We start from the raw sequence: 27,050 nt of genomic DNA, 5'->3' as shown, positions 1-27,050 counted from the left end.
ACCTGTTCGGGTTTCCCATCGCTTCTGATTTATGTCAGGTGAAAGCAGGTGAGAAGGGTCGGATCCATGAGGTGAGTGCCTTTATTGCGCTGCTTGTGGGTCAGGATGAGCAGGAGTGGTTCATGCAGGCCCAACAAGCTCACCTGGAGTGATAGGACCCCGTGATCATCCGACCCCACACATTCATGTTCCCGCCCCCCACCCCCACAAATGGTGGACCACCTGTAAGGAAATATAGGTTTAGAAGATATTATGGGGAACCAGGCTCGAAAGGGTTAAAAAGTCAAAGCTTTAGCTGAAATTGTTGTGTCACCAAATAGACTGCTTTTAAATTAACTTACTGCAGTTACAGGATGCCTAACAGCCATGAGCATCCTGTCATTGCAAACTAAGGGAGGCACCATAACGATATTCCCACTCCTTCAAACATACTGGAATGATGAAGCTAGCTAGAACTCTGATTATCTTCAAGGCCTATAGGGTGACTCATCAACTACAGGGGCTAAGAAGCATTGTGCTAATGATAAGGAAAGATAAGGGGGGCCACAAGGCACTGTCTCATCTCGACAAGTACGTATTGTCCATATGATTGGGTAAATTAAGGGGAGTATTGGGGAAAATACCCAATTGAATGTATTTTGCCGCAGTTCCATTCTTTCTTTTAAGGGTATAAAAGTGAAGGTCCCTAATTGAAAGGGTGTAGAAGCGGGAGGAGCGAGGAGTGGACATAACTTCTACCCAGAACGGAATGGGTAGTATTATTCTTGTTCTGTACTGTTAACTACTGCTTAGACACTTGCATGTGTTGATCCTTGTGTGAAGTTAATAAAGTATCACTATATACAATTGGAGTCAAGTTGAATCATTCTGAACTCCCTCCCCCACTCGATCTTCTCCAAGGCCATGTTCCCACCCCCCCAACCTCAGTTTCTTCCACGGCCCAAGATCTCTCTCTCTCTTCCTCCTCTCCGATTCACAGCTCCTTTCCCTCCCAGCATACAGCAAGCCTGTCTATCTGGCTGCCTGGCACGTGGAAAACCTGGAAGCACAAATACTTACCTTCAGTTGAGTTGCGATCGCAGAATGCGACACACTCACTTGACTTCCGGGATCCCCACATGAATATCTATGCATGTGCTGGGTTCCCGGCTCCGAGCTAATGTCCCAAGTACCCCTCTATATGGTAGATAAAAAAAAAACAGATGAAGACTGGGCCATTCTATTGCACTGTACAGAAAGCCCAGAGTTACAATGAGGACAACCTGGGAAACACAGAAACACAGAAAATAGGAGCAAGAGTAGGCCATTCGGCCCTTCGGGCCTGCTCAGCCATTCAAAATGATCATGGCTGATTGTCTAAATCAGCACCCTTTTTCCCGCTTTTTCCCCATATCCCTTGATCCCTTTAGCATTAAGAAATATATCTATCTCCTTCTTGAATACATCTAATGACTTGGCCTCCACTGCCTTCTGTGGTAGAGAATTCCACAGGTTCACCACCCTCTGAGCGAAGAAATTTCTCCTCATCTCGGTTCCAAATGGCATACCCGTATCCTGAGACTGCGACCCCTGGTTCTGGACTCCCCAGCCATCGGGAACATCCTTCCTGCATCTAGTCTGTCTAGTCCTGTTAGAATTTTATATGTTTTGATGAGATCACCTCTCATTCTTCTAAACTCTAGTGAATATAGGCCTAGTCGACCCAATCTCTCCTCATACGTCAAACATTCTCTCAGAAACAGGAAGTGCTTTTCCTAGTGGGGAATGGGAGGAAAAATAAATCGAGGGGGGAAAAATAGGATTTATGTCATACCAAAGTTGTTAAAGTTATTGAGAAGTTAATATCCAGAAACCAATAGTACCAGAATATAAATTACAGGAGAACTGGAGAATAGAACAGCCAAAATAGGCAATTCGTTGTCAGCGAGGGCAGAAGTGTGCTTTCAGTAACCATGTGATACCATAAAATTAATTTTGTACCTGCTGTGATCATGGATTTGAAGCATGATTTTTGATCAATCCTTGGCCATATGATAAACTTCGCTTTAGGTCTCCTGTGTCGCAGTGCAAGAAAGCAGAGAGTCAGGCTCATTCCTGTTGCCATTGGAACCACAAAGCAGCTAGAAACAGTTCGAACACCTGGTGATACAAGAGGCTGACTGTCAGCACCATCTAGAGTGCAGATCATCAACAAAGTCAAACAATGTGCATATATCTGATGGACATGAAGGATACGATTTAATAATCTAATGTAACCACTGCTGTTTTGATCTAAGAATGCCTGTTACAATTGTGTCCATTATTGATGTGTGGACAGTGTGTAAAAGACTGGTCTATTAAAAAAAAGGGAAAAACAGCCTGAACCTGCAGAATAACAAGAGGGAAAACAAATATTGAGAATCTTCACCAGTAGGGATCAAATTGCAGAGTCTAATTCTGAGTAATTAATATTACAGCCAAATATACATTACCTGGAAGAAGGAAAGGTATAGATAGAGCAAATAAGTAGAATTTCAATTGGGTGTCCAACATTTTTATTCTTTCCTGTATGTAGACCTTAACGTAGAGCAATAAAGGAATCCCCAGACTTCTGAATTAACCAATTCATCATATTCACAGCATGTATTTTTAGATTACCAAACACCTGAACTCTCACCTAACCATCCAAACTTACTTCCTGTCTTGTTTCCAGATAGCTACACACTGCTTTGGTTGAGTTATTAAGCAACTTAGCAACAGGGTATTATACCCTAATACGTCATGAAACAAAAGCACTTGTCTAATACCACTTCATTTAAATCATGCAATTTGAGTAGTCATCCACGAGATCTGCTGCCAGCAAAAAACTTCAACCAGACAGTCCTACTCCAGCTCTTATAAAGAACGGGTTGGAGCACATTTTAACGATGAACAAAATTTGTAATTTAGAAAATGGATGTGCTGTAAAAGCTTTCTCTTGTTTTTATAATGTAATTACAACATAATCACAGAATATGTGTTGCTGCTTCATAACACACTCTCGCCCATTTGATATCCCTTATATGAAACTTATGAAACAATTATTTTAATATTTCAGACAATAATCCTTAAACAATTAGCGCTGTCCTAGCAATATGTGCAAATAAGAATGTGAGGTTTTTAGGAAAGGAAAAACCCATTAGGCCAAACAAACCTATCCTTTTTAGGTAGATTAGACCACTTACCCTTCTCATCACTGTGCAAATTCAGCGATCCAGCACTCTCAGCGGGGACCTCTTCTCAATGGGAGCATGGTTCAGAGAATCAGTACTGGATAGAATGTAGTAGCCCTGTCTCCAGCCCATGGGATCCAAGGGAGAGTGGCAACTTGGATCCAAAATTGGCTCAGTGGCAGGAAGCAAAGGGTAATGGTCAATGGGTCTTTTTGTGACTGGAAGACTGCTTCCAGTGGAGTTCCACAGGGTTTAGTACTAGGTCCCTTGCTTTTTGTGGTATATATTAATGATTTAGACCTAAATGTAAAGGGCATGATTAAGAAGTTTGCAGATGATACAAAAATTGTCCATGTGCTTGATACTGAGGAGGAAAGTTGTAAACTGCAGGAAGATAGCAATGGATGGTCAGGGGGCAGAAAAGTGGCAAATGGCATTCAATCCGGAGAAGTGTGAGGTAAGGCATTTGGGGAGGGCAAACAAGGCAAGGGAGTACACAATAAATGGGAGGATACGGAGAGGTGTTGAGGAACAGAGGAACCTTAGAGTGCATGTCCACAGATCCCTGAAGGTAGCAGGACAGGTAGATAAGGTGGTTAAAAAGGCATACTGGATACTTTCTTTTATTAGCCGAGGCATAGAATATAAGAGCAGGGAGGTTATGCTAGAACTGTATAAAACACAAGTTAGGCCACAGCTTGAGTACTGCATACAGTTCTGGTCACCACATTACAGGAGAGATGTGATTGCACTAGAGAGGGTATAGAGGAGATTTACAAGGATGTTGCCAGGACTGGAGAATTTTAGCTATGAGGAAAGATTGGATAGGCTGGAGTTGTTTTCTGTGAAACAGAGGAGTTCAAGGGGTGATTTAATTGATAAAATTATGAGGGGCCTAGATAGAGTGGTTAGGAAGGATCTATTTCCCTTAGCAGGCGGGTCAGTGACCAGGGGGCATAGATTTAAAGTAATTGGTAGAAGGATTAGAGGGGAGCTGAGAAGAAAATGTTTTCACCCAGAGGGTGGTAGGGGTCTGGAACTCACTGCCTGAAAGGGTGGTAGAGGCAGAAACCCTCAACTCATTTAAAAAGTACTTGGATGTGCACTTGAAGTGCTGTAATCTACAGGGCTACAGACCAAGTGATGGAAAGTGAGATTAAGCTGGATAGCTCTTTTTCGGCCGGCCCGGACACGATGGGCCGAAAGGCCTCCTTCTGTGCCATAACTTTCTATGATTCTATGCTTCCATCAAGCTAAACTCCATATTGAGACTAGAGGATCATTGAATTTATCCTTTTTCTCTCCAGAAATCCATTGAACTACCTCTTGAAAGCACATATATGGACATCATGGGAGAACAGGATTACATTCAGCTGTGATCCCTCATGACCAAACAACCAGTCAACGTAAAAGAATTTTAAAAATTGGACACCCAATTGGACTTCAAATAATTTGCTCTATCTATACTTTTCCCTGTTTCGGATATATATTTAGCTTTAGCAGTCTTTCTTTATTAATATTAATTACTCAGAATTACATTCTGCAACTTGATCCTGACTGGTGAAGATTCTTTGCATTTACCCTCTTGGGATTCTGCAGGTTCAGGCCATTCTTCCCTTTTTTATATATTTCGATCAGTCTTTTACACACTGTTTACATTTCAATAATGGACAAAACAGGTGAATATTGGACAATTGTACAAGGTACCAAAGGGTTCTTGGTGCCTCTAGTGTCTCGTACAAGAGCCCCCAGCAGAAGTCACCACCTTTGGAAGAAGAGGAGAGAAAATTGCAAGCATAACAAAAATCATAAATCAGCACTGAAGGTTTGGAAAGGGAATTAGAAACCATCTCTGGTAAGTCTGAGATGCTGTTTGGTCTTCCTCTTATTTAAAACACTGTATCTCTTTAAATATAACGCCTCATAAACATTTCATGTAAATTTTGAAAAATTATTAAAGTATAGCTATTACTATTGGTGACACCAGGAGGAACACGTTATACAGTGCTTATATGTAATTTGTATTTAAGACTCCTACAAAACATATGGGGGTTGAAATAGCGCAGGACCAGAAATCGGCGTGAAATGGGCGTCGCGAGTGGAATGCACGTCCAAAAGCATCAGCCTAAGGCTCATTGGAAATTGGGTCTCGGCCTCATCGGCATAAAACTGGTGAACTACGGACAGCGATCAGGTGTCCCAATGCAACTCATCGGTCAGGGCTACAGGAAAATCGGCTGGCTCCAACGCCAAGCTGCCCACAGGTGAGAGGGGGATGGGTGAGGCGAATCGGAGGGGGGACGAGCCCAGCCGGTGCAGGTCCGCAGTATTTTTGTGGAACCAAAAAGAGCACTTGAAATTTGGGTGAAGTGAGATATCTTGAGAAGAAGAATGAGGGGGAATACATACTAAATGGTAAAACTTTAAAAGGTTCAGATACACAAATCTTGAAGTTGGGACGGCAAATTAATTAAGCTGTAAAACAAACTCATATTGGATCCTAAGTAAATAGTAGCAGAGAGTACAACGTTAAAGAGGTAATGCTAAATCTATACAAATCATTGGTTAGGCCACAGTTAGAACACTGTGTGCAGTTTTGGACACCCTACTTTAGGAAGAATATCAAAGCCATGGGCAGAGTGTAGAAGAGATTCACTATGATGATACCATGGATGAGAGGCTTTTGTTCTGAGGAGCGACTGCAAACACTGGGGCTCTTTTCATTCAAACAGAGAAGATCTGATAGAGGTGTTCAGAATTATGAAGGGTTTTGATGAGGTAAATAGGGAAAAAATATTTCCACTGGTCAGTGAGTTAGTTGGTAACAAGAGGGCATAAATTTAAGATCAAAATCAAAAGAATAAAACAAAAGTTTTGGAGATTTTTTTATACACATGGTAAATTGTTAAGACATAGAATGCCCTTCCAGAACACTGGTGGAAGCAGAATCTATAAAGGCTTTTAAACGTGAAGTGGATAAATATCTGAAAAAAAAGAATTTCAAAGGAAACGGGGAAAGGACAAGGGAATGGGACTATGGGAACAGCTCTTCCAGAGAGACAGCATAGGCCCAATGAGCCGAATAGCCTGGTTTTATGTTGTAAAATTCTATATAATGGAGTTCTAATCAACTATCTTTGGCAATAAAGAAGAAACTTTGAAGAACTTTCTTTTAGATAATTAATTAAGTGTGGTGGATTCCATAAAGCAAACTGTACATGGTCTATGGAAGGCACAGAATTGATGGGCCAAATTGTCGATTCTCATTCCAAGTTTTATGTTATGCTCTAAACAATAAGTCTTGCACTGTTTCAGTAGCTAAGGTATATCACTGACTTAAGAGCCAAATTAGGAACATTACCATCCTATTAGTTGTTGAGTGCTGTGTACTTGTGATAATTTAGTAAGATTGCAGACCTGTCAAGACTCATCTCTATTCAGTGAGACTCACTAATTCCTGTGAAAAACTCTTAATCTCCTTCCGTACATACATCAGTTTTATATATATAACTATTAAATACACAGCTATGAGTTGCAAACAGTCGCACTGCAAAAGCTGTTCATTTCAGTGGGTTGCAATCTGTCTCACATTTTCATACCCCAAAAAAATTCTCATTACTGAATATTCCAAATTTGGCAAATAACAGAGCAGCTCGCTTGATGGCCGCCCCTGCCACTGGACTCAATGTTCACCCCACTCCATCAGTAGTGCACTATGGCTACAGCGTTTACTATTTACAGGACGCACTTCCAACAATTCACCAAGGTTACTTTAACAGCACCTCCCTCCCTGCAACCTCTACCACTGAGTAGATCAAGAGCAACAATGTTGTGGGAACACCATCACCTCCAAAATCCCATCCAAGTCACACACCAGCCTGTCTTGGAAATATATCACTGTTTCTTCATCATCAGTGGGTCAGTATCCTGGAATTCCCACATACAATGAATTACTCTTGAAGTGTAGTGACTGTTATGTTCGGCAAACATGTTAGCCAAGATCCCACAAACACTGATGAGATGAACAACGAGCTTATCTGTTTTTGATGGTGTTGGTTGAGGGAAGAAAGTTAGCCAGGATACTTGGAGAACTCACTACTCTTCTAAGAATAATGCCATGGGATCTTTAACATTCATATGAACCCATGGAAGAAACAGACAGAAGCTCAGTTTAATGTCTCATCAGAAGGACAGAAGGAGAAAGCTGTAATACTCTGTTGTGAAGGTTGCTGTTCAAAGGTGAAGGAGATGGAAAACTAACTGTGACTGCAGTATATATCATCTATGGGCTACACTAGATACTCACCAAGGTTAGTTTGATAGCACCTCCCTCCCCTGCGACCTCTACCACCAAGAAGGACAAGAGCAGCAATATTGTGCGAACACCATCACCTCCAAATTTCCCTCCAAGTCAAACAGCATCCTGACCGAGGACATATATTGCTGTCCCTTCATCATCAATGGGTCAATATCCTGGAATTCCCTACTTCACACCATTGTGGGAGCCCCATCACCACAAAGACCGTAACAGACAGGAGCAGGAGTAGGCCATTTGGCCTTTCGAGCCTGCTCCGCCATTTAATGAGATCATGGCTGATCTGATTTTTACCTCAACTCCACTTTCCCGCCTTTTCCCCATATCCTTTGACTCCCTTGCTGATCAAAAATTTGTCTAACTCAGCCTTGAATGTCTTCAATGACTCCGCCTCCACAGCTTTTAGGGGTAAAGATTTCCAAAGATTCACAACCCTCTGGGAGAAGAAATTCCTCCTCATTTCCGTCTTAAACGTCTTATTCTGAGACTACGCCCCCTAGTTTTAGATTCCCCCATGACAGGTAACATACTCTCAGCATTTACCCTATCGAGTCCGCTCAGAATCGTGGATGTTTCAATAAGATCTCCTCTCATTCTATTTTTTTTAATTCGTTCATGGGATGTGGGCGTCACTGGCAAGGCCAGCATTTATTGCCCATCCCTAATTGCCCTTGAGAAGGTGGTGGTGAGCTGCCTTCTTGAACCGCTGCAGTCCGTGTGGTGAAGGTTCTCCCACAATGCTGTTAGGGAGTTCCAGGATTTTGACCCAGCGACGATGAAGGAACGGCGATATATTTCCAAGTTGGGATGGTGTGTGACTTGGAGGGGAACGTGCAGGTGGTGTTGTTCCCATGTGACTGCTGCCCTTGTCCTTCTAGGTGGTAGAGGTCGCGGGTTTGGGAGGTGCTGTCGAAGAAGCCTTAGAGAGTTGCTGCAGTGCATCATGTGGATGGTACACACTTGCAGCCACAGTGCGCCGGTGGTGAAAGGAGTGAATGTTTAGGGTGGTGGATGGGGTGTCAATCAAGCGGGCTGCTTTGTCCTGGATGGTGTCAAGTTTCTTGAGTGTTGTTGGGGCTGCACTCATCCAGGCAAGTGGAGAGTATTCCATCACACTCCTGACTTGTGCCTTGTAGATGGTAGAAAGGCTTTGGGAAGTCAGGAGGTGTGTCACTCGCCATAGAATACCCAGCCTTTGACCTGCTCTTGTAGCCACAGTATTTATATGGTTGGTCCAGTTAGGTTTCTGATCAATGGTGACCCCCAGGATGTTGATGGTGGGGGATTCGGCGATGGTAATGCCATTGAATGTCAAGGGGAGGTGGTTAGACTCTCTCTTGTTGGAGATGGTCATTGCCTGGCACTTGTCTGGTGCGAATGTTACTTGCCACTTATCAGCCCAAGCCTGGATGTTGTCCAGGTCTTGCTGCATGCGGGCATGGACTGCTTCATTATCTGAGCATTATTATTCTTCTAAACTCCAACGAGTATAGACCCAACTTGTTCAATCATTCCTCATAAGACAACTCTTCCATACCCAAAACCTAGTGAACCTTCTCTGAACTGCCTCCAATGCAAGTATATCCTTCCTTAAATGAGGGCACCAGAACTGTACACAGTACTCCAGGTGTGGTCTCACCAGCACCTTGTACAGTTGTAGTATGACTTCCCTCCTTTTATACTCCATCCCTCTAGAAATAAAGGCCAATATTCCGTTTGCCTTCCATATTATCTACTGCACCTGTACGTTGACTTTTTGTGTTTCATGTACGAGGACACCCAGATCCCTCTGTACCGCAGCATTTTGTAGTATTTCCCCATTCAAATAATATTTTTCCTCCTAAAGTGGATAACTTCACATTTTCCCACATTATATTCCACCTGCCAAATTTTTGCCCATTCACTTAACCTGTCAATATTCCCTTGCAGACACTTTGTGTCCTCCTCGCAACTTGCTTTTCCACCTATCTTTGTATCATCAGCAAATTTGGCCACAGTACATACTGTTCCTTCATCCAAGTCATTGATATATATTGTAAATAGTTGCGACCCATTTGTATTGAGTCTCCAAATGTCCTGCTACTACTTCCTTTATAATGGATTCTAGCATTTTCTCAATGACAGATGTTAGGCTAACTGGTCTATAATTACCTGCTTTCTGTCTCACTCCCTTCTTGAATAGGGGTGTTACGTTTGCGGTTTTCCAATCCACTGGGTCCGTTCCAGAATCTAGTGAATTCTGGAAGACTGCAACCAATGCATCCACTATCTCTGTAGCCACTTCCTTTAAGACCCTTGGATGCAAGCCATCAGGTCCAGGGGACTTGTCAGCCTTTGGACCCATTAGTTTGCCTAGTACTTTTTCTCTAGTGATGGTGATTGTTTTTAGTTCCTCCCTCCCCTTTGCCCCTTGATTATCTACTATTATTGGTAGACTGCAGTGGTTTAAGGAGAAGGCCCACCACCACCTTCTGTGAGTAACTAATGCGACATTGCCAGTGTCGCTCACATCCAAGAACAAATATTTTGAAAACAGATAGTCACAACCGTTCCATGAAATAGGAAAGGAAACGGGTGCTACATAACAGAATACAGACAATTGCAATAACTGCAAATGTGCATTCTGGCAGATCTTGGTTTCAAGTCCACGTTCATTAGACGTTGAGAGATAGTCCAAGACAGTTAAGTACAGATATCTCAATAAATACCCAAAGACTTCAAGTAAAACCATACCGCTTGAAAACATTAGACCTAGCTCTTTTAGCTCCTGTGCAAAGTTTGCGAACTGCTTCAAGTCTGTTAGGAAAATATTGTTGCTCAGGGTTGCTGTAAGAAACTGAAGCATGATTCATGAGCTTTATAGAGATGATATCAAAAACAATTTCTAAATTCCCATGGTGCTGGTGTTGCAACAGCAATTTCTGCCCTGGACAAGGAGAATAATAAAAATGGTTAAAGCCTATCATTTATGATCAGTCAGTAGGTGTGGAAACTGTACATCTTGAAGGGATAGGATAATCACTGGCTAGAGCATCATCTCCCACATTGGTACTTAGAAGAATGCCTTGACTGGGGTACTGTATTCACAACTTTTCATAAGATTAGTGACAAACAGGATAACCTTATGCAGATTTACACACATGCTGATATTTAAAAAGCTGAAGAATAAATGTAGGGACTGAGTAGCACGTTGTCTTCTCACTTCAGGGACATGGAGACACATTCAGCTCACACTGACCGTAAGGGACCACAGCAAAAAAAAAGCTTGAACAAAACAAGCTCCCAGTGTGCATGGATTAATTCTACAAAACAATCCATGATTCAGCACAAACTGACAGTTTATTACTGATCTCACTTACTACGGTCATAAGAAATGGCTGGTATGTCAAGTGGAATGGCAAAGAAGGGGAACACTTTTCTGAGACTGCGGTTAAGATGCATTGTTGGGACAGAATAGTAGAAGCTTCCTTCTGCATCTGATCTTATTATTCTTCACCCAGAATTATTTTAGTCGCAATAACAACGTGCATTTATATAGCGCAGTTCACATAATAAAACATCCCCAGGAGCGTAATCAAACAAAAATTGACAACGAGCCAAAGGAGGAGACATTAGGATGGGTGACTAAAAACTTGGTTGAGAAAGTAGCATTTAAGGAGCGTCTTAAAAGGTGAAGAGAGAGGTGAGGATGCTGAGAGGTTTAGGGACAGAATTCCAGAACTTATGGCCTAGACAGCTGATGGCACGGACGCCATTGGTGGGGCAATGGGAATAGTGGCCACAGTTGGAGGAACACAGAGTTCGTGGAGGGTTGTAGGGCTAGAGGAGGTGACAGGGATAGGGTGGGGCGAGGCGATGGATGGATTGGAACACGGCAACGCCATGGATGGATAGTGAGTCAGTATCTAGGGGGCATAAACTTAAGATCATCACAAAAGAATGAAGGGAGAGGTTAGGAAAACTTTTTTTATGCAGAAGGATGTTAAGGACATGGTATGCCCGAGCAGAAATAGTAGTGAAAGCTGAATCTATAATAGCTTTTAAAAGGGAAGTGGATAAATACTTGAAATAGAAAAATTTTAAAGGGTATGGGGAAAGGACGGTGGAATGGGATTAAAATGAACAGCTCTTTCAGAGAAACGGCTTTGTGGTGGAGGGTTGAATGCCTATCGTCTGTGTTGTAAAGTTCTATGGCCAGGATTTTGACCCCAAGATCATCAGGATTTTGAAGTAGGGGTTTCCCGGACATCCTTACAATTTTGATGTAAGGGCAACTTTTTTTTGTCGGTTTGCCGGCACGATTGACCGCCTGGTCTCAGTTGGATGGGAGCAGAGCAAGGAAGGGGACGTGAAAAGGTACGTGTTCAGGTAAGTCTTAGATTGTGTGGATGTGGAAGGAGGTGGGGTGGGGGGGCATGGGTGGGCACACGGTACCGGGAGGCATGGAGTTCACAGGGTCAGGGAAGGGTCGGTCATTGGGGTGGGGTGGTGGGAGGTCAGTTATCGGAGGTCGGTCACCAGGGGAACCAGTTATGGGTGGTGGGGGGGGAAATCAGGTGTCAGTCACCGTGGAGACAGTCACTGAGGGGGGCGGGGGTCGGGATCAGGGCTCATTGCAGGGGTTGGGGGGGGTCCGTGGTCATGGGGGGGGGTCACGATCGTTTGGGGGGCCGCAAACATTGGAGGGGTCGCGATTGTTTGGGGGGGGGGCTGCGATCGTGGGGGTGGGTGGGGGGGGGGGGGGGGGGGGATCAGCTGCAGGTAGACTTGTTGGGCATGGGGGAAGCACTCCTGCTCCTTTGGGTCGCCCGACCCTTGTCCCGCCCTGGTGAAAACTGGAAATGGGCGGGTTGGAGGCGGGTCTGAAATTGTTACAATCTTCAATGCCCCCCCAACCCATCCGTTTTTCACAGTTAAAATCCTGCCCCATGATTCCAAATGGCTTAATATTTCCTCTGATATACAGCTGCAGGTTACTGTTCATACTTCTCTAAAGAATGGGGGAGAAAGTGGTCGCTGCCGTGCCTGTTGTATGGGCAAGCAATTAGCGTTAGGGAGACGAATTTCTGGCTGCAATCTCTTGTGCCCAATTTCCCCCGGAAGTGCGCCGGCTGCCAAAATTGGAAGTTGGTTACTTCCAGGTGTCCAGGATGCCTGCCTGAAGTATGAATATGCAAATCAAGGCCCTAATACCTGTTTTAGGACCCCTCTCCCAAATTCAGTGTAAAGTGGGCTGAGCTTATGCCGCCCATGCGCTACTCAGTTTTTCTGGGTCTCCAGCAGCCTAAAGAGGCTGCTGAAGGACGTCAATGAAAATGTAAGCTCCTCCTGGCCTCACAACAATACTATGGGCCACTGTCAGCCCTGGATCACTCACCCCCTCCCAGGACCTACCTCACCGATTTCCCTGCAGCCCTGACCGGCGAGCTGTATCGGCCACCCAATTGGCGGCTACAGCTCACTCTTCTTATGAAGAAGAGGCCTGAGGCCCGAGGCCCAATTTCCAACGAGCCTCAGGCCGACTTCGTTGGGAGCGCATTCCCTTCGTGACACCTATTTCGTGTCGGTTTCTGGCGTTACTTCAATTTTTTGGCCAATGTCCTCCCAGCTTAATTAACTCATTAAAACAGGCTGGAGGTCAGAAGCTACCTTGTAAAAGCCAGAGGAACTGGAGCTGAATAGCCATTTTAAACTTTAAATTTATAAAGAACACAAATTATTCATATATATTTATTTATACACAAGTAACAAGACCATGTAACTTGTCACACCTTGGGCAGAATTTTAACATCGAAAAACGGGTGGGTTGGGGATGGGAGGCGTTGAAAATCGCACCAATTTCTGACCTGCCCACAACCCGCCCATTTCCGGTTTTCACCGGGGCGGGACGAGGGGTGGGCAACCAACCCACTCTCAAGAGGCGAGTTGGTCACTAAACCTTTCAAGGAGGCTGCGGGCCTCCATTTTCAAAGGTTGCTCGATTTCAACCCAAGGAGGCCGGGATTCCCATGCCTTCTCCTTCACGCTATGCGAAAGGAGGTGAGAAGGCCCGAAACTGCAGGTAAGTGCCTTTCTGGCACTGCTTGTAGGCCTGGAGGAGCAGGATTGCTCCCCCAGGCCCAACAAGCCTACCTGCAGCGACCCTCCCAACACTCGCGGACCCCCCCTCTGATCCTCGATCCCCCCCAAACGATCATGGACCCCCCCAATCCCTCACCCCCCCAAAACCTGGCGACTGGCCCCCAATTCCTCCCCCCATAATTGAAATTGACTCCCCCCCCCCGTGACCCCCATGCCCATCGGTGCCCCCTGCCCACCAATGCCCCCTGTGCCCATCCATCCATACAGTGAAAGACTTACCTTTTCACGTCCTCTTCATTGCTCTGCACCCGTCCGACTGAGGCCAGCCTGTCAATCAGGCCGGTCGGATGGTAAACTAACAAAAAAAATAAAAGACATCCTTACGTCAAAATCGTAAGAACGTCCGGGAAACCCGTACTTCCAGGTTTCCCTTCCACGATTCGAACCCCCCACACCCATGCCCCCTTCCCGGCTCCAGGCTAAAATTATGGCCCTTGTTTCTGCTGAATAAAACAGAGCCTGCAATATTGTACAAATTTTGTCAAACCTGCAACTCGAAGAATGTCCAGCACTATAGAGTTTGTAATTTTGTTCAGGAGACTGGATCCTGCTGCTTTGGGCTGAATAGCTGCAATATCACCTGATCTTCCAATCCCATGCATAAACCTGAATAAAGAAAGCACAAACAAATTCAAAGCTTAAAACAGTTGTCAAATATTACTAAAAGTTAGTTTTATGAACTAATAACATTACTTATTGTTCACACTAGGAAACAAGTGCATTTCAATGTTCAACCATGTCAACCTGGCTCTGTTGGTAACATTCTTGCCTCTTGATCAGATTGTGGGATTGAGCCCATTATATTTTTGGGTCTTTTCTAGCTTTCTTAACCTAGATTATTTTGGCTCTCATATCTTATGGGCGAGTCTCAATTCCCCACATCTTTCAGAGTGTCTTACCTTGTCTTGGGACCTGCGTCAACTTTCCATAATATACCCGGGAAACCAAAAGCAAATTCTATCTCGTAATTGTTTTTGGTTACTGGATTTAATTTATGCTTTCATAAGATCTCACTCTGGTCTTCAAAAGCAATAGACCAACACATCAGATTTCACTTTAAATTTAAAATATCAAATGAATTTACTTTGAAAAAAGATGAACAAGCATATTAAAAAGTCACATAATATAGTTATATATTTACATTAGACTATCTTCTGCTTAACTCCTTGAGTAATAAAAAAAGATTGCAAATCTACGACTCAACCTAATCCTTTGTAAACATTTTTAAAATACAGTGTTTTCTCCTTTCTTTAAGGAATATCAAATTGACTGGTACTGGCTGATTGCTTCTTTAAGTTTCCACACTGTTCTCGTGGGATTTTCTAACTGACCTCAGGTTAAACAAAACAGTCTTTTTTATATCTCAGAAAAGAGTTAGCAGGATTTCCTAAATTTTGGATACTTGACTTCTCAAATTCAAAAAGAAATCACACAAAATTGCTTAAGTTTCAATAATCTCTCTCAAGACTGTAATCAATGACAGTTGTAAATTATATTATATATATCTACATACGTAGATATAATATATATATATATCTATATATATATATATATATATATATATATATAGATATATATATAAAATATGTAGATATGTGTGTGTGTATACATATATATATACAAAAATAAAAAGAGTCTATCTCATTTGCAAGTGTTTATTAGAAGCAACCTGTAAAAAGATTGTATGGTAACTGTTTGAACAAGCACTACGCAATGAGCCATGCACTTCAGCTAGAATCTGATCAACTGTTTTAAAAACAGTTGACACACACCACTGAACATAGTAAGCAGCTGGGATGCTGGAAGGTGCTGGGCTAGGTGCCAAAACATCATATCTTAACACTCCCAGGCTCCAGATACCATGGAAATGGTGTCTCCAATTAAGAGGCCAACCATCAGGGAGTAACATTTTTAATTATGTTGATTAATTATTTAAAAAACTAGCCCATCTCCTGTGGCGTTACACATGGGGGAGTCAAGGTTAAGGACACTATTCAGGTCAAGTAGAATTAAAAGATGGAGGGATGAGTGGACCAAGGTAGGGGAGGGGTGGGTAGAGAGGGTGAGAGGAGTGGAGAGGGTGAGGGTGGAGAGGAGGGTGAGGGTGGAGAGGAGGATGAGGAGGGAGAAAAGGAGGATCGGGAACGTACAGGAGGCAAAGCATGGGTGGGTTGGGGGTTGTCTAAGGGCAAAATGCGGCTCAATGGGGTGGGGTTTGCAGGGGTCAGTATGCTGCTTAGTTAGGGTATGATCCCCTGGCCTCAAATCGCCTCAATGGGGAGGAGGGTGAAAAGGGGCAAAGTAGCCAGAATGACAATGTCTAGGTTCAAAATGGTAGTCTGTAGGAGGAACGGCGTTGGGAGGCGAATCAAGATGATGCTCAGTGTTGGGGCATCCAAGGCCGGAAAGCTGGGCAGTGAGGGGTTGGGAGGGGGGCATGGCCTGAATGCCAGTGCCAAAATCCCCCTCAGTGTGAGGGGGCAAAGGAAAAGAGGTGAGATATGATGGGAACAAAGAGAGAGAAAAGGGAGGGGAAAAGAGGAGAAGGAGAGGAAAGGAGAAATTAATAAATTGTGATAGGGAGAGGGAAGAAGGAGAGAGGCCAAAGAGATGGGGAGGACAGAAAGGGAAAGGAGAAAGGGTGAGGAGAGGCCATAAAACACAGTGGGGGGAGTTGCAGAATCAAGCTGATGCTCAGTTGGGGAGGGGAGGTGGAGATCTACAGGAGGTCATCATGTTCTTTAATGTGGGTTGAGGGTTGTCTACGGGCTAAATGCTGCTCAGTAGGGATGGGGGTCAATAACAATCAGGAACAGGAACAGTGGCAGATTTTTCTTTCTCTAGTTTGGGATGCTAAGGCCAATTGTAGCCCCCAGCTGCCACTAACAGGCCAGAAGGAATATGTTCTTGTGATACTCCAGGATAATGCTCTTAAACAACCTTGCTGTAGGCTATTCCTTTAAAGTTATTTATTATTGCTGAGTATGAGATAATAATATTTAAGGAATGGTCAAATAAAATCATATTCTTCAGAAATGTAAACTGGCATTTGGAAATAGTCTGCAGATAATGTACATTGCCCACATCCACTGTATCTGTCATACATAAATTGCAACATCTAGATGAATTGAAGAATGATAAAGCTGACTGAATTTTTTGGTTGAAAAACATTATTTGTTCAAATATAACCTCATGTTCCCACAGTAACCTGCAAACCTAAATCTGATCACTTTTACTTCACAATACAGCGTTGATATGTTCAGGGCTGTACTGCAGTGTCCCTTAAGAGAATACACTCAACAATTATATATAAAAATAACTATACCTGTAGTGTCTTTGAGCAACTAGGTTTGAGGCCACTCTTCCTTCCCTCTCACCAACTCCGCAATTACCAAGGAAGTTGTTACTATCCATAATGGCCAGTTCATGTAGAAAAAGCTCAATGGTATTCTCATCCCATCCATCTTCTGGGCATTTACGCTAAGGAAATGATGGAACAGTGAGAAGTCTGAGCAGATTTTAATATCTCACAAAGACTGTAAAGTGTTTATGATGGGATAGGAACACTACTACAACCATGTTTGTCATAACAGTAACTGGGATTTAAACCTTAACTCTAAGCATACAGCTTCTCATCTGTACTTACTTATTTTTTCTTTGCCAGACTAAAGAACTAAAATCCAAACAGTCCTGAACCAGCTGCAGCAACACACGAGGCAGAAATTACAGCTTAAAACTCAGAAAGACTTCAATACTCAGGTAAAGCTTGTATTTCCAAATCTCCACTGTTCACTATCTTTTTTATTGAAATTCTCAGTTGACAATCCTATTTTTGATTCATTTTCCACAGTTAAAGATGGGACTTTAAAGATTAAGGAAATGAGAGTAGAAAACGAAATTGTGGATAATTGAATTAAATAAGTTTGGGGCCACTATCATTAATAGGTGAAGGATTTACTCATAAAACAAGTGGGGATATAGTTCAAAGTCTATGCACAAATATACTGCATAGAAACAGGAGTAGGTCATTCAGCCCCTCGAGCCTCATTCAGTTAGATCATGGCTGATCTGTATCTCAACTCCATTTACCCACCTTTGCTCCATATCCCTTGATAACCGTACCTAACAAAAATCTATTGATCTCAGGCTAGAAAATTTCAATTGACCCAGCATGCACAGCCTTTTGGGGGAGCGAGTTCCAGATTTCCACAACTCTTTGCATGAAAAAGTGCTTCCTGATTTCACTCCTAAATGGCCTAGCTCTAATTTTAAGATTATGCCCTCTTGTTCTGAATTCCCCAACAGAGGAAACAGTTTCTCTGTATCTATCCTATCAAATCCCTTTATCATTTTAAACAACTTGATTAGATCACCCCTCAACCATCTAAACTTGAGGGAATATGAGCCAAGTTTAGACAACCTGTCTTTGTGATTTAACCCTTTAAGCCCTGGTATCACTCTGGTGAATATGCGCTGTACCTCCTCCATGGCCAATATATCTTTCCTGAGATGCGGTGCCCAAAATTGAATGCAGTACTCCAGATGGGGTCTGGCACAGGCTCTGTACAACTGAAGCATCACTTCCTCACTTTTGTATTCCAACCTCCTTGAGATAAAGGCCAACATTCCATTAGCCTTTTTTATTACTTTTTATACCCATGCACTAGCTTTGAGTGATTTGTGTACACAAATACCCAAATCCCTTTACTTCTCCACAGCTCCTATTCTCACGTCATTAAGAAAATATTCTGATTTGTCTTTCTCAAATCCAAAGTGCATGACCTCACACTTCCCAACATTATCCCCATCTGCCATAGTTTTGCCCATTCACTTAAGTCTGTCTATGTCCCTTTGTAACTTCCTGCTTCCATCTACACAACTTACTGTACCTTCTAACTTAGTGGTATCTGCAAACTTTAAACATATAACTCTCTATTTCTTCATTCAAGTTATTTAAATATATATGGTGGGATGCTGAAGCCCCAGTATGGATCCCTGTGGAACAACACTTGTCACGTCCCGCCAATCACAGAACAAACCCTTTATCCCTACTCTATCTCCAACTCCCAACCACCTATGCTAGTAACCGCCTCAAAAATTCAACTAGCACAATGAAATGCATTCACTATATAATGAAGATGCACATAAGGTATGTAATCTATGTATTGGAACACATACATCACACCATATAATGAGATTGCACTGCTAAAAAATACAAACACTCTTAAATAAGTTTCATTTTTATACTTTTAAATGTCCCCAGTATCTAAATCTGTGCTTTTTAATTTTCAATTCTTGCTCCCAATTTTGACCCTCTTCTCCTGAAGGGCTTTGGTTCCAGAGGTGCCGCTATTGTCAGGTACTTTGTCCAACTGGCTAGTCTTCATGTGCGTGCGCGCCCGACAGAGTGTATCAGCAGGCCATGTGACCGTGCCATCTTAACGGCCGACATCCACACACGTTCACTTTTTAGTAGGGGTAACTGGATAGCAATTAGGAGCTGAAACCCTCAATGATTTTGCTCCACCCACGCCAGGTTCTTGATGCCATCTTAGCCAAGATCAGCTAATTCAGCACGGACCAGAGTTCAAAAAGGGATCGAACTGGCATCTTCCTTGTCTGTATGGCTCATTTTCACAGTGTATAGACCCAGGGTGCTACCAGGATCACTTGCCCCGATCAAGCCCCGATCTCCCTCCCTCCCTCCCTCACTCCCCTCCCCCCCCCCCCCCCCATTGCCAGGCTGTGACAAGCCCACCGCCCCCCCCAGCCAAACTCCGATCCCAAGCATCGATCGCTCCCTCCCTCCCCCCACGATTGCCGGGCTCTGACCCCACTCCACCAAGCCCTGATCTCTCCCGATTGGCGGGGACCATCCCCAACGGTCCCCGGCTGCGACCTCCTGCTGCTTGTTTTCCCAACTGGCAGCCAGCCAGCCTGTCAATCTGGCCGGCTGCCAGATGGGAAACGGAAGAAGAAAGTGATAATGAGGTCCTGTCGTTAATATCAGCAAGGCCTTGGCGTCCCCGGGATTTCCGGGTTACAGACACGCTACCGCACTCCCCTGCACCCTCCCCATAAATATCTGGGTCACAATTTCTATCTGCATTCTCTTAAATAATCCTTCAACAGGGGACTAACTAGCTATCTGAAGAATTATTGATCAACAAAAGTTGAAGTAATTAAGACAAAGATGTGAGAGAGAAAGGTGAGGAACTGATATGCTCTGAGCATAGCTTTCTGGAACAAACAAACTTTTTTGCTCCTACTTAGGCATAAGTAAAAAATAAAAGATATGACTTGAATGAGTGTTGCTACAAAACAAATTATGCAGTGCAGGTCTTTACTAGTTGTTAGGTTAATTTAGTTTCATTACCTTTTCTATTAGCAGCCGAATTAAGTGCTCATGTGTGCGACGGGCCTGTAAACCTTGTCGAATGTATGAAGGGGAGACAATCTGCTCACTTAAAGAGAAGTTTTCAGTGTTCATTCCAGCTGTTGAGACAAAATACAAAACTTAATTTAATGCAACAGTGCTACAATTTAAATTGGCAGGTTTCACATTATACATCATCCAGTAGTTGCATATGAAGGAGGATTAATCATTGAAACATTACATACCATACTCAATGAGTGATTTACAGACATCACACATGTGGTGTACCACAGTCATTATTTCTCTCTTATACATGCTTAATTTTCATTTAATATTCATTTTAATCAGGCTATTGTGAATGCAAAATGCTTTAATACTCTCCATTATTCCAGGTGAGTTGCCTCTCTCTAGTGACAGATCGCCATCTTGAAAATCCCATAAAAGGGGATTAGCTAAAATACAACCTAATTAATCAGTAAGTATTGAAGTTTATCCCATAACTTGCCATTTAATAAGTGGGAAGCAGCAGGTTTATTTTTCTCCACCAATTTTCTCCCTTCACCTCCACACCTGAAACCGTTGATTCCTTGGTGGGTAAAGTTGCCCTCGAGTTCTTTGCCCAACCAGCCATTATTCAAGCGTGAACCCTAATAGGGTATTCAATCAAACTAGGGAAGATGGGGGCTGGGGGCAACCATACCTAATCCTGCCCTCATTCAACAACATCCACATGTGCACACTTCCAGCACAGATCTCTTGATGGCGATCAGGAGCACAAACTCCAGTCCATTTCCCCATTCCTAACACAGGACATTGATGCTAAATGTAGTAGCCTTACTGCCTACCTGGCTGAACCAATGATTGAACCTGGGAATTTTTCTGGTCTGTGTGGTTCAATTAGCCATCAGGGAAGCAAGGAGCAGCAAGTTTTATTCACTTTTTATAAACCCTTTCTCTTCCCCCCTCTCAAAAGTGAACAAAAACACACCCATGTTTTGCATATACCACTATAATTTAATAGGGTATCTATCTAAAGGACATTTTCAATCATTTCCCTATTAGCATGAGTTCAAGATTTGTAATAATAACCACTGAGCTTATAATTGCTGAGTATGGAACAGATGTGGAAACTGCATTGTATAAACTTTCATTTACCTAATACATTTATCATGATATCCTCCCCCGATCTCATAAGAACATAAGAAATAGGAGCAGTAGGAGGCCATCCAGCCCCTCGAGCCTGCTCCACCATTCAACAAGATCATGGCTGATCTTCTACCTCAACGCCATTTTTCTGCAGTATCCCCATATCCCTTGATGCCTTTAATATCTAGAAATCTTTCGATCTCTGTTTTGAATGTACTCAGTGACTGAGCCTCCACAGCCCTTTGGGGTAGAGAATTCCAAAGATTTACCGCCCCGAGTGAAGAAATTTCTCCTCATCTCAGTCCTAAATGGCCTACCCCTTATTCTGAGACTGTGACCCCTGGTTCTAGATTCCCCAGCCAAGGGAAATATCCTCCTTGTATCTACCCTGTCGAGCCCTGTAAGAATTTTGTATGTTTCAATGAGATCATCTCTCATTCTTCTAAACTCTAGAGAATTCAGGCCAAGGCCACTCAATCTCTCCTCATACGATAATCCCTCCATCCCAGGAATCAGCCTGGTGAACTTTCATTGCACTCCCTCTATGGCAAGTATATACTTTCTTAGGTAAGGAGACCAAAATTGTACACAATACTCCAAGTGCGGTTTCACCAAGGCCCTATATAATTGCAGTAAGACATCTTTACTCCTGTACTCAAATCCTCTTGTAATAAAGGCCAACATATCATTTGCCATCCTAATTGCTTGCTGCACCCTGCATTTTAGCTTTCAGTGACTCATGTACAAGGACACCCAGGTAGGTCCCTTTGAACATCAACATTTCCCAATCTCTTACCATTTAAAAAATACTCTGCATTTCTGTTTTTCCTACCAAAGTGGATAACTTCACATTTTTCCACACTATATTCCATCTGCCATGTTCTTGCCCGCTCACTTAGCCTGTCTATATCCCCTTGAAGCCTTTTTGCATCCTCCTCACAACTCACATTCCCACCTAGTTTTGTGTCATTAGCAAACTTAGAAATATTACATTTGGTCCCCTCATCCAAATCATTGATATAGATTGTGAATAGCTGGGGCCCAAGCACCGATCCCTGCAGTACGCCACTAGTCACAGTCTGCCAACCTAAAAAAGTCCCATTTATTCCTACTCTCTGTTTTCTGTCTGTTAACCAATTCTCAATCCATGCCAGTATATTACCCCCAATTCCATGTGCTTTAACTTTATTCACCAACCTCCTGTGTGGGACCTTATTGAAAGCCTTCTGAAAATCCAAATGCACCACATCCACTGGTTCCCCCTTATCTATTCTACTAGTTACATCCTCAAAAGAACTCCAATATTTTGTCAAACGTGATTTCCCTTTCATAAATCCATGTTGACTCTGCCAAATCCTATTAATATTTTCTAAGTGTCCTGCTATCAAATCCTTTATAATAGAGTCTAGCATTTTCCCTACTATTGATGTCAGGCTAACAGGTCTGTAGTTCCCTGTTTTGTCTCGCCCTCCTTTCTTAAATAGTGGGGTTACATTTGCTATCCTCCAATCTGCAGGAACCGTTCCAGAATCTATAGAATTTTGGAAGATGACAACCAATGCATCCACTATCTCTATAGCCACCTCTTTCAAAACCCTGGGATGTAGATCATTAGGTCCTTGGGATTATCGACTTTCAGTTGCATTAATTTCTCTAGTACTTTTTTTTTAACGAATACTAATTTCCTTCAGTTCCTCATTCTTGCCAGACCCTTGGTTCTCTAGTATTTCTGGAAGGTTTTTTGTGTCTTCTTCCGTCACATTTACCCCCCACCCCCAACTCTTTGTACGTGGTTGTACCTCTGTAACATAAAGGTCTGCCTTAAGCACCAGCAATTCTTCTGGTGCTGCTTCTATAACTCGCAAAGGGCTCACAGACTTGTCACAAATCTCCAATGTGATACAAAAGGAATATCCAAGCTTTTTAATTGTGGCCAAACAGGTGCATGAAGCTCATTTAAACATATAAATTTTAAATCCATGTTCCAATTCTAAGAAAAGCACCTGCCACACCTCTAAACCCATGAAATTCCAACAAGACAGACCAGCAAATAAGAACAATAAGCATAAATAGAAATGAATTGCTTTGGTTTGAAGAGCCACATTTCCAGGCTTCGGAACCTGTATGTAGCTAATGGGCCGCAGTTTGGACAACTTTGTTAGAGGATTTTTTCCTGCAGCCTGCCAAACAGGACTACAATATTCCATCACAAAACAGATATCTTTGAATAACAGTAAATTTGTTGATGGCGACAAGGATTTCCTCTACGAGTTCTTACAGGCACTTTCGCCACTTGTTTGCCATGGGAAAATAGAGAGCTGAATCTCAGAAATGAAGAGAGCCTGTTACCTTACAGGTGGATTGACAACATCGTGGCTAATCTCCTCGCTACAGAATTCTCATTGCTGAAGGTAAGAAACCACTTGACTGCCCAAGGTCCTATCCTTTCTGTAGCTGCCTGATCTTCTTTTAAATAGAGACTTTAAGAAAGAAAGAGCTTGCATTTAAACAGCATCTTCAGATCCTCCAGAGATCCCAAAGTGCTTTACAGGCATCAAAGGGGCAATTTTAACCAGCAAGGATGGGTGGGTTGGGGGCGGGTGGTAAAAATGTAAAACCCGACCCCAACCCATCCACTTCCGGTTTTAACGGAGGCAAGTCAAGGGGCGGGTGACCAACCCGCTCTCAGGAGGCCGGTTGGTCAATAAAATCTTTTAAGGAGGCAGCAGGCCTCCATTTTGACAGATTTTTTATTTTTAAGTCGTGGGGGCTGGGACTCTCAGGCTTTCTGATTCTCGCCACATAAGAGGGGAGATGGCCCGGAACAACAGGTAAGTGCCTTTATTGCACTGCTTGTGGGCCGGGAGGAGCAAAAGTGTTTCCACCAGACCCAAACAGCTTATCCCACACACGGGATTGGCCAACCCTCTCGCCTCCCCACCCCGCACCATGGGCTCGATATTACCAAGGCTGCAGGTTCGCGGCGGGGGGGGGGGGGGGGGGGCTATTGGGCACGTGTGTATCGCGCCCGGTGAAATTAGTCTGCCACCTGCGCAATTGCAGCCTAATTGGATCCATTTACCTGGTCGTCCGGGTTCCCCACTGCTGATCTGTGCGTCGGGCGGACTGCGCATGCGCAGTAAGGTCTGTCAGCTGGAGGAGCTCTATTTAAAGGGGCAGTCCTCCACTGACAGATGCTGCAACAAATAGAAAAAATTACAGCATGGAGCAGCCCAGGGGGAAGGATGCTCCCAGGTTTAATGATGCCTCACTCCAGGTATCATTGGATGGGGTGAGGAGGAGGGGGAGGACAGAGATCTTCCCCCCGGCGGGCGGGAGGAAGCAGCCTGCCTCTGCCACCAGGAAGGCCTGGCTCGAGGTGGCAGAGGAGGTCACCTGCACCATTAACATATCGCGCACCTGCATACAGTGCAGGAGGCGCTGCAATAACCTAAGTAGGTCAGCCAAAGTGAGTACACTTGCTCATTCCCCTATACTCCGTCTGCCACATCACTGCCCCCACCCCACATCTCCTTCTGCACTGCCAACACTACTCTCTCACATCACCCCTCACACCCACTCAAAGCTCATCCTCATCTTACCTGCACTTACTCACCTCGCCAGTACTGATCCCGCCACTACCACTCAACCCAATCCTCATACAATCCCATGGCTCTATCTCATACTCACCCTCTCGTGCATCTCTTTCACAGTCAGCCTCACTCAACCTGCCACTACCTGTGCTGCAGCCACAGGGCATGCATCACATATGTGCAGTAGGCAGCGTAAGGCAAACGTGTCGTGAGCATGAAGGGGATGCACAAGGGTGTTTGAGGGTTTGTCATGGTTTTTACTTCTATTGAATTTCTGACCAACTCACATCACATATTATATTGGCACCACTACTGCCACGTCTTTGCGAATCTTGTCTGGTTTGTGCAATAATGCCCTTTCCTGAGGATCACAATGAAGACCCACAACTGATGACATCCATTGTGTCACTGAAGAGTGGTGTAGGTGTATTTGCAGGGCTCTTTTGTGGAGACGTCGGTGATGTCCCCGGTGGCACCCTGGAAGGATGCGGAGGAGAAGTTGTTGAGGGCAGTGGTGACTTTGACAGCGATAGGTAAGAAGATGGTGCTCGGGCCAACCGGGAGCAGCTCGGCATGAAGGAGGCTGCAGATGTCCACGACTACATGTCGAGTGACTCTGAGCCTCCGTGTGCACTGCTGCTCAGAGAGGTCCAGGAAGCTGAGCCTCGGTCTGTGGACCCTGTGGCGAGGGTAGTGCCCTCTGCGACGCATCTCTCTCTGCGGTTGCCCTCCCTCCTGCTGTGCAGATGGATGTGTCACAGCGCTCTGTTGTGGAGCTCCACGTGTCAGAGGTGGACGGCGTGACTGGCGAGGCTGGTGATGCTGTTCGCCCTCCGAGGAGGTCATGACTGCAGCTACGGCGGCCCCCAACCAGAAGATGTACATCTGAGGGGGTCCGCAAAATAGATACATGTCTCTGGACCCCGGGGTAAGTGTGCAAGTTGGTGAATTTGATTGTCAGGAGGAGGGTGGTGGAGGCCAAACTTTGTCCCAAGTGACAGAGTGGCCTCCTGCAATGAGTGAGGGTTTCCCCCCACACCTGTCAAATGGACCTTTGCAGCTGCCACAGGCTGACAGCTGCAACACGTCCATTTGAACTGGGAGTGTTTCCCCCAGTGTGGGAAACAGTGCCAGTTGTCTATAAAATCCCACCCCTCCTCACATATTCCCATAATCAGGTCAGTTAATGACCTGAAATAGCAAAGTAAATACTTTTAAGTGGCATCCCGCTGGCTTTAATTGCCTGCGGGATTCCCACCTGCGGGGGCTGCGCGCGCACGCTGGCGCGTCTGTGGGGAACCCGGAAGTGGGCAGGTTGGAGCCGGGCTCCGGACCCATTCCGGGATTCCCCGATTTTCGGAGCTCCCCCACCAGGAACGCACCCGATAGCGGGTGCTAAAATGAAGCTCCATGTCTCTGACCACACCCGATGTGGACTGGTTAAGAAGGTATGTGGGATACTTTCCTTTATTAGCTGAGGCATAGAATATAAGAGCAGGGAGGTTATGCTAGAACTGTATAAAACTCTAGTTAGGCCACAGCTTGAGTACTGCGTACAGTTCTGGTCACCACATTACAGGAAAGATGTGATTGCACTAGACAGGGTACAGAGGAGATTTACGAGGAGGTTGCCAGGGCTGGAGAATTTTAGCAATGAGGAAAAATTGGATAGGCTGGGGTTGTTTTCTTTGGAACAGAGGAGGCTGAGGGGTGATTTAATTGAGGTCTATAAAATTATGAGGGGCCGAGATAGAGTGGACAGGAAGGACCTGTTTCCCTTAGCAGAGAGGTCAATAACCAGGGGCATAGATTTAAAGTAATTGGTAGAAGGATTAGAGGGGAGCTGAGGGAAAAATATTTTACCCAGAGGGTGGTGGGGCTCTGGAACTCACTACCTGAAAGGGTGGTAGAGGCAGACACCCTCAACTCATTTCAAAAGTTCTTTGATGTGTACTTGAAGTGCTGTAACTTACAAGGCTACGGACCAAGTGCTCGAAAGTGGGATTAGGCTGGGTAGCTCTTTTTCGACCGGCACAGACACGATGGGCCGAATGGCCTCCTTCTGTTCCCTATATTTTTCTATGTTTCTATGTCTCCGACCAACCCATATCTATCCACAGCCCCCCCGATGGCTGTCTCCGACACCCGCCCGCGCTGTCTCCGACACCCGCCCGCGCTGTCTCCGACACCCGCCCGCGCTGTCTCCGACACCCGCCCGCGCTGTCTCCGACACCCGCCCGCGCTGTCTCCGACACCCGCCCGCGCTGTCTCCGACACCCGCCCGCGCT

General features: G+C 44.4%; 1 protein-coding gene across 1 annotated transcript in view; it reads right to left on the bottom strand.

Annotated features, from left to right (window-relative positions):
• sepsecs (Sep (O-phosphoserine) tRNA:Sec (selenocysteine) tRNA synthase) overlaps positions 1-20,141 on the bottom strand; it is a 57,149-nt gene extending 37,008 nt beyond the window's left edge. The window contains exons 1-4 of the mRNA XM_067989167.1: positions 20,024-20,141; positions 16,973-17,127; positions 14,135-14,253; positions 1,981-2,139 (exon numbers count right to left, since the gene is read on the bottom strand). Of these exons, the coding sequence (XP_067845268.1) occupies positions 1,981-2,139; positions 14,135-14,253; positions 16,973-17,127; positions 20,024-20,137 (547 nt within the window). The 5' untranslated portion in view covers positions 20,138-20,141. The remainder of the gene's footprint in view (positions 1-1,980; positions 2,140-14,134; positions 14,254-16,972; positions 17,128-20,023) is intronic.
• Between the last annotated feature and the right edge of the window lie 6,909 nt (positions 20,142-27,050).

The sequence above is a fragment of the Heptranchias perlo genome, chromosome 1 (assembly GCF_035084215.1).
Source record: "Heptranchias perlo isolate sHepPer1 chromosome 1, sHepPer1.hap1, whole genome shotgun sequence".
In the NCBI taxonomy this organism is placed as follows: Eukaryota; Metazoa; Chordata; class Chondrichthyes; order Hexanchiformes; family Hexanchidae; genus Heptranchias; species Heptranchias perlo.
Note: the sequence above shows the minus strand (reverse complement) of the source record. Positions and strands in the feature narration are given on the sequence as shown.